General features: G+C 40.9%; 1 protein-coding gene and 1 pseudogene across 2 annotated transcripts in view; one reads left to right on the top strand and one right to left on the bottom strand.

Annotated features, from left to right (window-relative positions):
* Positions 1–327: 327 nt before the first annotated feature.
* On the bottom strand, positions 328–11,315 carry LOC144639066 (uncharacterized; annotated as a pseudogene). The gene is made up of 14 exons (XR_013568058.1): positions 10,449–11,315; positions 9,924–10,151; positions 9,030–9,203; positions 8,484–8,634; positions 7,731–7,939; positions 7,071–7,093; positions 5,744–6,062; positions 4,909–5,130; positions 4,115–4,300; positions 3,778–3,928; positions 2,402–2,604; positions 1,683–1,919; positions 1,029–1,312; positions 328–814 (listed from the first exon to the last, which is right to left on the bottom strand). The product of XR_013568058.1 is annotated as an uncharacterized LOC144639066 (transcript).
* Positions 11,316–11,544: 229 nt separating this feature from the next.
* LOC144637777 (NFX1-type zinc finger-containing protein 1-like) overlaps positions 11,545–13,175 on the top strand; it is a 34,370-nt gene continuing 32,739 nt past the window's right edge. The window contains exons 1-2 of the mRNA XM_078496856.1: positions 11,545–12,269; positions 12,795–12,896. Coding sequence (XP_078352982.1) covers positions 11,680–12,269; positions 12,795–12,896 — 692 coding nt within the window. The 5' untranslated portion in view covers positions 11,545–11,679. The remainder of the gene's footprint in view (positions 12,270–12,794; positions 12,897–13,175) is intronic.

Below are 13,175 nucleotides of genomic sequence, written 5' to 3'. Positions count from 1 at the left end.
CTCCAGAGAAGATTTAATGATCCCTACCCTATCCCAGGCTTGTTATTATCCAGGGCACAGTTGTTCAAAGGGTGGATAACTCTATCCATCGGATGAATCGCTATCAAGAGAACATTTCAGTGGTAAAGTTTTGACAAAACTGTCAAGTGGATAATACTGAGTTCAGTTCCGTTCCACGATTTTAATAATTTGTACAGAAAGTGTTTTCGTCTTGTTATATAGACTGTTTTATACACTGATGTAATTACAACAAATAATAGACTTTTATTATCTGCCTTCAGATCATGTGATGTTCTCGGGAAAATATTTTCGTTATCAATCGGAGAATTATTCATTCACCAGAAATAATTCCAAAGGGTAACAACACATTGTCTGAAATGGGCAACAAACAAATGAAGCTAAAAAGGTTTATTGAGGGTCTGGATAGAGTACCTGATACCTGAGAATTGGTCAAAATTTTAGCTCAAAAACGATGCTTTTGAACTGAGAGCGAAAACGTTGCCAGAAATTTAACTTAAAAATGAAAGATTCATTATTGATTCATTACAATTGTTCTGTTTGTTGTGTTTGGTTAGGTGTCAGTAAAGTTGGTTTTGCTTTTACTACCGCAACAGTGATTAAAAAATCGCTTTCACGAAACAGTAGTCGGTATTCAATCTTCCTCGTCACCGACCGCTACTTGTGGGGTCACACATCCTTGAACTTGTCTTAGAAATTGTAAGAATGTTGGTAGCTTGGCCACAATGTGCTCTGGTTCCCAGTTTCCTTCCTTAAGCAGTTCGTCCCATTCTTTACAATGAAGATGTATATCCGTCTACATAGCCAAACAAAGCACAAGGATTAAAATCAATCACTGACTGACTGACTGACGAGCGGATCTAGGACAGAAGGACTATTGAGTCACGAGTGATAAGCCTTAGTTTGTCATTAGTCCTGGCCTCTAAAGCTTTTTTTGCGGAACTATTCCTCTTTTATTGCATTTTGAGAACAATAAACTTCCAGGTGAAGTTTTGAAAATTAAAGAATACCTCTGTGGCTATTTCGTCGAAACTGCTCGCATCAGTCTCCACAGGATCCACGGTTTCCTCTTGATATTTAGAAACAAGCAAGCTAAACTGTTCCTCGTCCATTGGATACTCATATATCTTTCTTAGACTGCGGCGCTGGTAAAACAGGTCAAACCCGTCTGGACGTTCGGAGACTGGTGGCAAAACCAGGTGATCTCCTTCAATCTTCATTCCCATGAGATAACTTTCTAGAATTTTGTCTTCTTCTTCGGCTTGAAGCGTCCTGTGAACAAGACCAACTGGGCCTGGAGAGAAACAATATCAGAAAAGATAGTTAACTGGTTACGTTTTTTTAATTTTTTTGCCCATTTGAGTAGTCTGTCCTTTGCTCGTAATTCAGAATAGAGGCGGGTCGGTGGACGCGGAGTGTTGTTTACTTTTTCTATTACGAACTTCAAATGTTGAGTGTCTTAAACAGAGTATCTGTCGGTAGATACTTCGTTAGAAATGTCGAACAGGGTTTATGTGTGCAGCTATTATCAGAAGTAAAATTACCTTTGTGATTCAAGATCCGTTAGTGACAAGGCGTTCCGTAACAGAAACGGAACGACGTAGAGTAATTATAGAGCAAATGGAAAATTAATTAATTGCTTGTTTTTCTCTCCAGTTTCTTACATGTTTTTACGAACAATCGGTAGTCGCATTCCTTGGATGCCATCAAGAGTCCGCTTTCATTCTCTGTTGAGTCTGAGAGCACATGTAAAAACATGGCTTGCGTGATGAATCTCCCTGCTCATCAGGCAATACATGGGACGAGACAGTCATAACATCAAACGGTGCACTGCGAGAGAACGCCTTGGAGGATGCCTCGTCTCCTTCCTGCTCGGCAGCGTCTTTCTCTGTAAGCCAAACCTAGTAGAAATAGGAGAAGAGGAGAAGCGTAAAAATGTGGAAGTATTGACTATAGAGGAGGCGTTATGGTTAGTACTTGGACTCCGGATCGAGCGGTCCAGGTTGGAGCCCTGGCCGGGGCACTGTGTTGCGTTCTTGGGCAAGACACTTCACTCTTAAACTTCCCCTCGCCACCCAGGCGTATAATGGGTACTGGCAAATTAGACTAGCATCCCATCCAGGGAGGAGTAGAAATACTTCTTGTCACTTAATGCCACAGAAACCGGGGTAAGCTCTGGCCTGGTGAGCCAGTAGGTCCGAACGCAGACTACTGACATGTACACCACAATCGAATTTACTTATACAGGGAAAACTTCATTGGAAAATGTATAAACTACAGTTTACCTCGCCACATACTATTGAATTATTTCTACTTAATCAACTAATATATTGAGATTCGAATTCGAAATAATCGAGAACTCTAACAAACATTGTAAATGTACCTTAACACGAACATATCTACAAGATGGAGTGTAAAAGGTAAAGTCGTATCTTATTTCCTCCTTGGCTGCCCGGGATTTAAGATCCTCTTCAATGCAGTCAACTTCTATTTTCTCTAAGCCTCCTTTAAAGATTGACTTCCAACTTTTTTCGTCCTCGAGGTTTTGTTTGATTTCCGCAAGAGTGAATTCCTTGTCTTCGTCGGCTGCAACAGAATAAGTAAAAATGTTACATTATACGTTTGTATATAAAAAAAATACAAAGTTTGAGCGAAACTGACTGTTTCGTCTGTAATATAATGTAGGCAAGCATCGCAGACTGATACACTGAGTTGCAAGCTATGATTCGTTGTGTTGTTCGTTTCACTAGACAGATTATGCGACAAACCGCTAAGCCCGGGTAGCTGGCGAGAGTTTTTGGCCCCGTTTACACGGGTCCGGACAAATTTTTGCACGGACAAAAACTTGCACGGTTCCACCTTGCGTTTACACGGGACCGGCGGAACTGGACGAATTTTTGAACGGCTAAGTGTGCAAGTTTGGGACCTGAAAAAAGCAGGTCAAATTTTTGACCGGCACGGTTCCATATTTCGTACGGACTCGTGTAAACACCCGAACCGTGCAACTTTTTGCACAGATAGCGCGGTTAAGGCCTGGAATCTAGTTATATTTTGCCTGGTTGCTTAGCAAAAATGAAACATTTTGTTGCATTATGCCCCTATTTTGTTACATTTTGTTTTAAAAATTTAAAAATTTGAGGCAAAAGAAACCCAGAAAGCAGTTCACAGATATGAGAAGACGAGCGGCGGCAGCCTGCATCGCTATTTTGGCGGGATTAGCTGGGCTTTTGTCGAACACGTTGCTGCAAATGGCCATTGTTTCCCATCTTCATCGATCGAGGCATCATGGATCGATTCCCCTGCTTTTCTTGCTTTGTAGTCTATAACTACATTAAGCAACAAATTAATTTCTTCATCAGACCACGTAAAGTTCTTGTCTGCCGCTTCTGCCGCCATGTTTGATTTGCCGCGTGCTGCATTAGCTGCAACATGATTGGCTTAAAACATTAGCGATAACCAATCACAACAGACACGTAAAAAAGCCATTCAAATGCCGCGACTGGTCTAAAATTTGCACGGTTCCGTGTAAACACCACTGCAATCTGTAACAAAATTTGCACGGATCCATGTAAACAGGCGGTCCAGGTACAAAATTCGTCCGTGCAAAAATTTGTCCGGACCCGTGTAAACGGGGTCTTTGCGTGCGAATGCTATGGTTCGCAGAACCAAAGCACGCGCGCGAAAAATTACTGACTCGCCAACTGTAGCTACCGTCTTTAGGTACAGCAGTAGCCGCAAAGTAATGAACCTTTCTCTAACCTTCATCGACTTCAATAATGTAGGAGTGACCGAGATGACACCATATGTCAATTATGTCCCTCTTCTCTTCCTTTTCTTTGTGAATTTTCCTTAACACCGCGAGGAGTTCATCTTTTAATCTGTCTACGCCAGTGAAGCCAGGAGGCAAACCCTGTTCAAGTAAGGAATGGAAATGTACAAGGGAGATATTAGGCAACAAACCTCTACATTACTACATCATGTACCCAAAGTTAATATCTACTTCAAGATCAACGAATAGGAGGGGGGGGGGGGGACCGGAGAAAATTGCCAGTCTGACGGGCCACAAGGGTTGAATACAGCCTTACCTTTTACCTACCTTTTGTTTTGAAGGCTGGTCTATACCTACTTGCTTTAGTTTATAGATAGGTTTGTCAGAGCTACAGGCATTTGGAGGTTGTACGATGGACAGCTGAAACTCGTGGTTCAGTTCCGACTGGGTCGTATCCACATGAACAAGCCGCTCTGTGCGTTTACCTGACTGCGACTGTCTCATCATGTTGTACTTAAGAAAAATTACACAACTCACATCAATAAAACTATGATATATGCTTCGCCAGACCTCTTAAATGTAGTGCGAACCACTATGCAGACATTTCATTCAATTCTTAATTAAATAATAAAAACAAATTTTAAGATGTACAAAGAGAATTCTTAACAGAAGTAAAATTCTGGCCGGACGACTTCACTTAAAATTCCCCTCGTAAGCCAGTTTAAAATTAGAGATCTTATGAGATCTGTAGGTTCTGTGTTCGAACAGTGAATATTTAAGGGAAATCAGTGTTCAGAGCCCCCTTTTCCTTTTTGGTTGTAAATTCGTGTCTTATAAGCATGGGGCGCTCGGCCTTCCTCGTCCGTATCACGAGGATTGTTGGGGCTCACGACAAAAATGCTGAATGGAAGGGATAGTCTGTGTTGGATGAGTAATATTCTCCTTCTTACAGAAAATTAACTATTCCAGTTTAGAGGTTTTCTCATTCTGTATTCAGGCTACTGACGCGAAACAGCCTGCGGGTCAAATTTGGTTGCAAAATGGAAAAGACAAACATCTGAAACCAGGGTAAAAATCAGCTGGGCTGGAGTCCCCGCAGTTTCCCTCATAGGAAGACTTACCACGATTTCTTTTATTCTCCGAATAGCTTTCTTTTGACTCTCAGTGGATCCCTTGATAAAAATCGAGCTATTCGCATCCCTTTTGCAGACTTTCAAAGTTGCTCCAGTCTTTTGTTCTATGTCGTTCAACCGCTCTCGGGTTCTTCCAATAACTTTACCCATACATTCTTGGGGTATAAAGTCTAGCTCTTTTCGAAAGCCTTCATCAGTACTGTCTTCCCCCTGGTATCGAATAAACGGATATGAACAAACGAGCAGGTAAGATAAAGGAAGGAAGGAAGAAAGGAAGGAAGGAAGAAAGGAAGGAATTAAGGAAGGAAGGAAGGAAGGAAGGAAGGAAGGAAGGAAGGAAGGAAGGAAGGAAGGAAGGAAGGAAGGAAGGAAGGAAGGAAGGAAGGAAGGAAGGAAGGAAGGAAGGAAGGAAGGAAGGAAGGAAGGAAGGAAAGTAGGTATAAAGTAAGTACGTAGGTAGGTAATTGGGTAGGTAGTAGGTGGGTGGGTAGGTAGGTAGATAGTAGGTAGGGTGTTGATAGGTAGGTAAGTGGGTAGGTAGGTGGGTGGGTGTTGGGTGGGTAGGCAGCTAGGTAGGAAAGAAGGAAGGAACAAAGGAAGGAAGGAAGGATGATGGTGAAGAGAGAGGGAGGGTTGGAGGACGGGAGCCAAGGACCACTATAACGCCTGTATGGACCAGAGGCTTTTGTCAGACGGGGGGTGTAGAATATGAAGGTGTTTTGAACGGTATTGGCCCCGGGTTGAGGGGGGATTAATGAACAAATGAATGGAGAGATCAGTCAAAGGAGCACGAAAATTCAACAAGAACAAATCTTATGCTTACCCTTAAGATCATTTCGATAATCGCTTTAGCACTGGCGCGTTGTTCTTCTGTTCCTATTAAGTGGACTAGGTCTTCTTTGATGGATAACTTTTTAACTCCACTTTGTTCCATTATATCTTTGACTCTCCAGCCCTTTTTTCCTATAATAAGTCCCGCCTTGTCCTTGGGGATTTGCATCACTTCTTCTTGGTAATTTACATTAGCGGCTTCGTCATACCAGCTTGGTTGACCCCTCGTTCTCCGTCTTCTTGGCTCATGTTTAGTTCTTTGGCACCTGGATTTTTCGCCTTCCCTTGAATCACGCGACATGACTAAGAAACTAAGGAAAAAAGAAAGTATAGTTTCCTGCTGAGCTGCTGAGTCGTGTTTAAAAGTAAACTCAAATTCAGTTTGGCCAAAAAAAAATTTCGCTTAAGATGATCGCCCCTAGCTGCTGCTCTTGTCGAACTCGTTTTTGAAACATTCATGAAGATAAAGTGTTCAACGTATTTTATGATCATCAGAGAAGTGGTTTCGATTTCTATCAATTTTTGTTTCTGTTTTTAAGCGTTGGCAATACCAGAAGAACCAAAGTCGTGATAGTAGGCTTTATTCGTGTAGCCTGTTCCAAGCTCAACATGCTATTATTCATGTAGCCTGGAAGCGAAGCCGAGAGAGGAATGGGGCGGGGGCGACAGGGTAGATAAATTATGCATAAGATTTATTTACGAACTCTCGTCATTGACTTGAGTCCATAAATATGATACAATATGGCTTCTCAATCTGTATATTTTACATAAAAAATAACGACCTTTCCTTTTTGAGAGGCTTTCATCTATTTTTCCCAGGCCGCGCATCTAAGGCATAGGGGACCACTGACTTCTCCAGTCACGGTAGTCACCAAATTACGATCTCTAAGATTGCATGACGGCAGACGCGCGAGAAGGATTTCGCCGCTTCGAAAACTTAAAAATGAACCCCTTTACGCTGTAATTTTACCGCTATGTAGTACTTCTATATAGATGTAAAGTCACTAATAGTATATCACAGCATTTATAAAGACATAATTCTGAAGAGTGAACGAAAAGCCGTACCTCAGCGTTAGAACGAGGCAAACTCTGTCCACGGCTCTCGCTGTCTAGTGGTTTTTAGCACCTTCTTCCCGTTGTGTACCGCTGTCAGTTTTGGCGGGTGTTGACGCTTAGGTTTTGTTAATTTCTCGTATTTTTGCAGAGAAAATGATGCTGTTTGCACTTTGGAACAAACGAGTGAATAACTGCAGGAAGACGGTTCGTGGAAATTGACCTTTTGACTTAAGTCTTTCTCGGAACTGAAGCCAAACGTTTACCTAACAGGGGGAGAGAAGGTTGTCTGCGGTATAGTAAGAACCTTTTATATTAATATATCTCCTCATTTTTTAAAAAAAAAAAAAAAATCTTGGTACTGTCTTTTCTGAGTAGGGAAAAATTCAAAGCGATCTTTAACCCACCCTGCGAGCAGAGCCCTTTCTTTTCCACTGATATACTTGAGAAGAAAGGGCTCTGCAAGAATCGTGTCAAATCTTTGTTGAGCTTGCGCGAGGTTTACGCGATGCTTGTGCGTTTAGCTTGCGCGAGGGCCACTTTTATACACTGATCCCCAGCACTTTTCTTTTGCGCATGACACGTGCAAAAGACAAGAGCTCTGGGGTCGAAAATGTCACTGATCACGATGGTCCTGGCTTATACTGGAGCGAAAGGTTTCTATAGTTTGAACTTAATTTACAATTAAGACATTAGATTGTATGCCTTTGTCTTCAAATCGGTAAAATCAATCCGGTACCCGTTTATTCTACATGAGAACCCGCTTAATACGGACACCGTAATAATACGGACACTTTTGTGTGTCGTTTTGGTGTCCGTATTATCCGGGTTCCACTGTAACTTAGGCGGCTCTTTTAGTTAAATTTTGTTATCAATCCAGCAAGATCGAAGGCGACGTCTTTCTTCCCTGTATGTATATAACTTACCTTGACACGAATGTCTCTACAAGAAGGAGTGAAGAATGTGAAGTCGTATCTTCTATCATCCTTAGCAGCACAAGATGTGAGCGACTTTTCTATTTGCTCAACTTCCATTCTCTCAACGCCTTCCTTGAAGAATGGCTTCCAGCTTTTGCCTTTCCCAAATTCAATTTTCTCTTTGACATCCTTCAGGGTAAACGTTTCCTCTTCTTCGTCTATAGCGGAAGAAATGAAGGTTAAGGACTCCGCCGTTTACTTTACAGTTCAAGGCAGTGACAGAAGCTTACAACGAAGGCCGTGGCCCTCCGTGCGCGTGGTGCCCTACCCATCTAGACCTTTCCAAAAAAGGGTCTGGATAAGGGGATACTAACGTCTATTGTCATTGAAAATTTTTGTCATTTGTTAGTATCAGTTAAAGCCTTTTGTTGTCTTGTTCCTCAGAATTTGAGCCTTTTTCCCCTATTCCCTGAAAACAAAGCCCTTTTTCCACTGTTCTATCAAAATCAAAAAGTAAAGTCCTTTTTTAAATCACTCCTGAGAATAAAGTTCTTTGTTCCCCTGTTCCCTGAGAACAAAGCCGTCCCTTGTATCTGCTTTTCCTTTTAAACAGAATCCGCAATTCTTTCATAACGGGGGTTACAACTCAGATTTTATCAAAAGCGGCGAAAAACCATGTTTTCCAGACCACAGTCTATATGGAGTCTTCCTTAGCTACGTCTTTTTTTTTTTCAAAAGCAATTAAGTGAAATCATCTCTCACCTTCATCAACCTTAGTTATGTAGGCGTGTCCAAAATGACACCACATGTCAACTTTGACCATCTCCTCGTCCTTCTCTTTATGAATTTGCTTCAACGCCTGTAAGACCTTTTCCTTCAGACTTTCTGTGTCGGCAAAATCAAAACAGGTTTCCTGTTGAAAGAAAAGCCGAAGTTTTGTTTACAAATTTGCTTTAAGAAGTTTTATGTGTGGCAGCAAGCTGTAGAAAAACGTACAGAAAGCAGGGTGTTTTCATTTCTCCTAGACGTCTTTATGGGTTAGAGGTTGGCTATTCCTTTGCGCATATCATAAAACTCAGTGGAGTTGACATTCAGCTGGCGTCAATGAGGGAATATTCCGCGAAAATTTGCCAATGGTTGCTCGACTTAAAAATCGGAGTTACCCTTACAGACATTACAAAGTTTAGAGCCTCATTAACAGCGGTGTTATTGCGGGTAAAGTGCCAGTTAAAATGCTGTACACATGTTGATTTGGAATTATTTGGCTTTGACGGCCGTGGCTTTATTGTTACAGCCAAAACGACATACCTCTTGTAAAGGATGTTCCAGTAGTTTAAGTTTAAAGCATTTCTCTCCTGAGCTGACTTTTACTTGCTCTGCGACGCACAACTCAAACTCGTGGTTCTCTTCCAACTGGTTCGTGTCCACATAAACAAATCGTGCAACAGGTACAGCCAGCTGTGAGCGTTTCATTCCGACATTCTTTATAAGAAATAAAAAATACTGATAACGGTGTACACAGAGTTAATATACAGTATTAATTGCTCTCAGTCTGTATTCTTGGACAAATAAGTTTACTCTCTCACTCACAGGACCTTTCTCCACCTACAGTTGAAGGTGTACTTAAAGTGAGGACGGCGAATTTGTCCGTTTTTCTGCTATTCAAGCAAAAAAGTATGAAAAAGCACACAGACCTAAATCTCTACTTTTATGGAATTTTGCCCAGATTCTCCCATGGTTTATGTTACTTCATATGAAGGTACAATTTGTCTTCACAAATATGTTTTCTTGGTGCAGGTCGCTTCAATAGGGCCAGGTTAATCGATATTCACACTTTGACTTAAGGTATCACGGAAGGAAAATTGGTGTTTTTGTTCCAAGTGAAATTGCGTGCAAACCATCAATGGTAACCCCAATAAAGTAATAAATAAGTTCACAAATAAATCCAATGTTGCGCAACATCATAATTGCAAAGAAAATGCTGACGTTGCTTATTATGGTCTATATGGAGTCTATATGATCAAAACAAAATCCAAAATTACAATCTATCTTCAATAAGCTTTCAGAAAATATACACTTTATTGGCGTTACCGTTGATAAATTTCACACAATTTCACTTGGAACGAAAACGCCAATTTCCCTTCCGTGATACCTTAACGTAAGTTAATCAAGTTCGACTCAATTTTTTAATCACATCCTTACCACAATGGCCTTTATTTCTCGTATGGCTTTCTTTTCTTTCTCTATTGATCCTTTGATGTACAGGCTGTTATCGATGACTTTCAAAGCTACCCCAGTTTTAGTTTCGATATTATTCAATTTTTCACGTCCTTTTCCAATAACTTGACCCATGAGTTTTTCGGGTATCGTAACGTCCAGTTTCCTAAATCCTCCGTGACATGAATTACCTCGAGCTCCTTCGCGGGCATTCTACAAAGCAAAGTAGAAAAGTGTTTGGATATCAATGGAAGAAATTTAACCCTATTCAGAACGGGCTTTTTTGGATCTTTTCAGACCGGGGGGGGGGGGCGGATTCCGCCCCCCCCCCTTCCGTAAGGGTCTTTCCGGCATACAGGTTTTTTGTGGTTTTCGTAAAAAAAGTTTTGCACGCCCAGATTGGTCTACTTTCGTGGTTAATCTAATTTTCAAACGAACATCCCCGTCTTTTTCATGTGGAATTTCCCCCCTCCCCCCCTCCGCCTCCGCCCCACGAACTCTTGTACTTACATTCAGAACTTCTTCAATCAACTTTCTGGCATTCTGGCATTGTTCTGCTGTGCCCCTCAAATGAGCGTGATCGTCTTTTATTGATATCTGGACACCAGTTCGATCCCTTATCTCCTGTAGTCTCCATCCTTTTCTTCCTATAACAAATCCTACTTTGTCCTTAGGGATTGGTATCTTTATTACTTCTTCACGAACAAATGTAGAACCAGATTTCTTATCTCTTCTAGGTCTTTGTGGATATGACATAACTGCAAATTAAATAAAGATTAAAACGACTATAATTACTTTGGAGGGGGGGGGGGATGGAAATATTGATAACATTGTTTGCAGGGCATAGCAAAACAAAAGATAAAACTGTTTGCAAACACGATGTATAACAAAAAGTAGTTTGATATGAGAAAAAATCTTTGCAGAGGTGCATAAACTAAAATAAAAGTATGCAGAGGAAAATATTTGATACCCCCCCCCCCCCCCTCCAAGGAAATAATGGTCTGTCCCTAACCGCAAAGTTTTCGGGACGAGCCCCCGTTCATGTGGCGGGTCCAGGTCTTTGGTTCGTCCTAAAAAAAACAAAGAATGCGAATAAAACGAAACTTCATCCGAAGCGTTCTGTACATTCGTCAAGTCATCGACAAAACTCAGAATTCCCTTACAAAAGGCCGCAGACAAGCCCGGAAGTGATCGAGCCTCCGTTTTAGGACGAGGCAGCGCTGCTCCCCTCACTACTCCTGTGGAGTAAGCATAATCTTCTCAAAATGGCGGTGGACGGTTTGGTTACGTTTGCTTTCACTGTGCAGCGTAAGTTTTCACGATTTGAGGCCTTGGTTCAGCTTGTTATGGCAACGCTGTTTCTCGGAATTGAACCGTGTTTCCTTTGAATCCAACCAGCGAATGACTGTGCAGTCCACGATTCTGAGAAATTGACCTTTGGCTTCCAGATTCTTGGAAAGATGCGCTCAAAAAGACGAAACGTTTACCCCACCGGTAGAGGGATGGTAGTCGCCGATAACGTGCACTTTTTGCTCGTTGCAAACGATTATCCTTTCGTTTCTGTTAAGAGGAAGAAACTTTCTAATGCGTTAAATGAAATGGTGCATTCAGAGTCCTTACCGGAGAAAAGGAGTGATACTTGTAAAATGCAAGAAACTGCCTACCCTTCCCCTAAAGACATACTTGAGCGCATACATATTTATATTTTTTAAAAAATTGATTTTTTAGAGCGTTTTCAACGATGGCAACCAAAGAGATTGATGATTTAGTGGCAAGCATTTGCAAAGATGCTCTGGAAATACGTAATTTTAAGGGTAAATGTGTGGAATTCCTTACTGAGGTGGCTGTCCCAGCTGGTTGGAAAGACACTTCATACAGACTTAGCCAGGGACACCCAACATACAAATACCGTAAAAAATTACTGACTGATTTCATTGACAAACAGAAATCTGAGAGTGTTACGGTAACAGGCACAACGACAAAGCAATTTTTTGAGCAACTCCAGCAGTTCTCAAAGTTGGCCATGGCCGAAGCTAATGACAGTTTTTCTGAGTTTAGCAGTCCTGGATGCCCAGCTCTGATTGATTTATTTGAGGAGAACCTCAAGCTTCATGGTGTAGTGGTGCGGAAATCTGACACAAAGTTCAAGGCATCTGTCTTGATTAAAAGGAAAGGTCGTGGTAAACAACATGGCAATTTGTCAGTGACTGAGCATGTCATTGATTTAAAAAATGAATCTAAAGGAGGATATCGCTTTAAAGTGGGAGACATTGTTGAAATTACAAAGTGCGCAAGAAAGCAGGGAGTTGCATTGGAACCAGAAGTATTCATGTATGTTAAACATAACAATAATATTGATTTATTAGACTGTAGACAATTAAATTTGTGTCATGTACGCAATTCCATCAACAAAACTTGGATACATTATGTACAGTGTAGAAAAGTGTTCAGCTGTTGATCACTTATAAAGGAAAGAAAAGAATGAATGCAAATGGCTAATGATCAGTGAAAATCAATTATAATGATCAAGAAAAAAAATAACAAAAAATCTGTTCATAATCACAAAATTTCTCTTAACTGATTGGTCACCAATTTCCAAATAATTGGCATATTGATTGTAAGTTATCAATTTTATCTGTTGGTGATGCTTGGCACTGTAAGAGTAAAGTGTCTTGCCCAAGAACACAACACAGTGACCCCGGCCAGGCCTCGAAGTTGGACCGCTCTATTCCGGAGTCCAGCGCACTAACAATTAGGCCACCGCGCCTAATTCATGATCAAGAGTACCATTATAATATACTTATTTTTCAGTTTATTAAAGTTTGTAATTCAGTTTTTCTCTTCTTTGTTCATTAGGTGTTACTTTCTTAATCAGACTGAAATTGAATCATTTTTGAAACGTCTGTCAAACTGTGTGGAGATGGATGGCTCAACTGCAGCCGTGATTGAACTTACAAGGTTATGTCCATTACATGTAGCAAATTATAAGCTATAGAAATAAATTACCATCTTTTTTATTCATCACCATTCAGTATGCTACATGTATAATTTGCAGCTGAGATCCTACCTGAGTAGCTATGTAGGCAAGAAAATGAACTTGCTTACCATGAGTCTCTCTGTAGCTCATCAGTGAATAGAGTAATGGCCTGGTGTTTAGGAGGATGTGGGTTCAGTTCTTATTCAGTTCTTGCTAAGAACTACCGGTACTTAGCAAAAAATAATTATTTTAAAAATATC

This window comes from Oculina patagonica, chromosome 14, assembly GCF_052425735.1.
Source record: "Oculina patagonica isolate OP01 chromosome 14, crgOcupat, whole genome shotgun sequence".
NCBI lineage: Eukaryota > Metazoa > Cnidaria > Anthozoa > Scleractinia > Oculinidae > Oculina > Oculina patagonica.
This window is presented reverse-complemented; position numbering and strand designations above follow the sequence as displayed.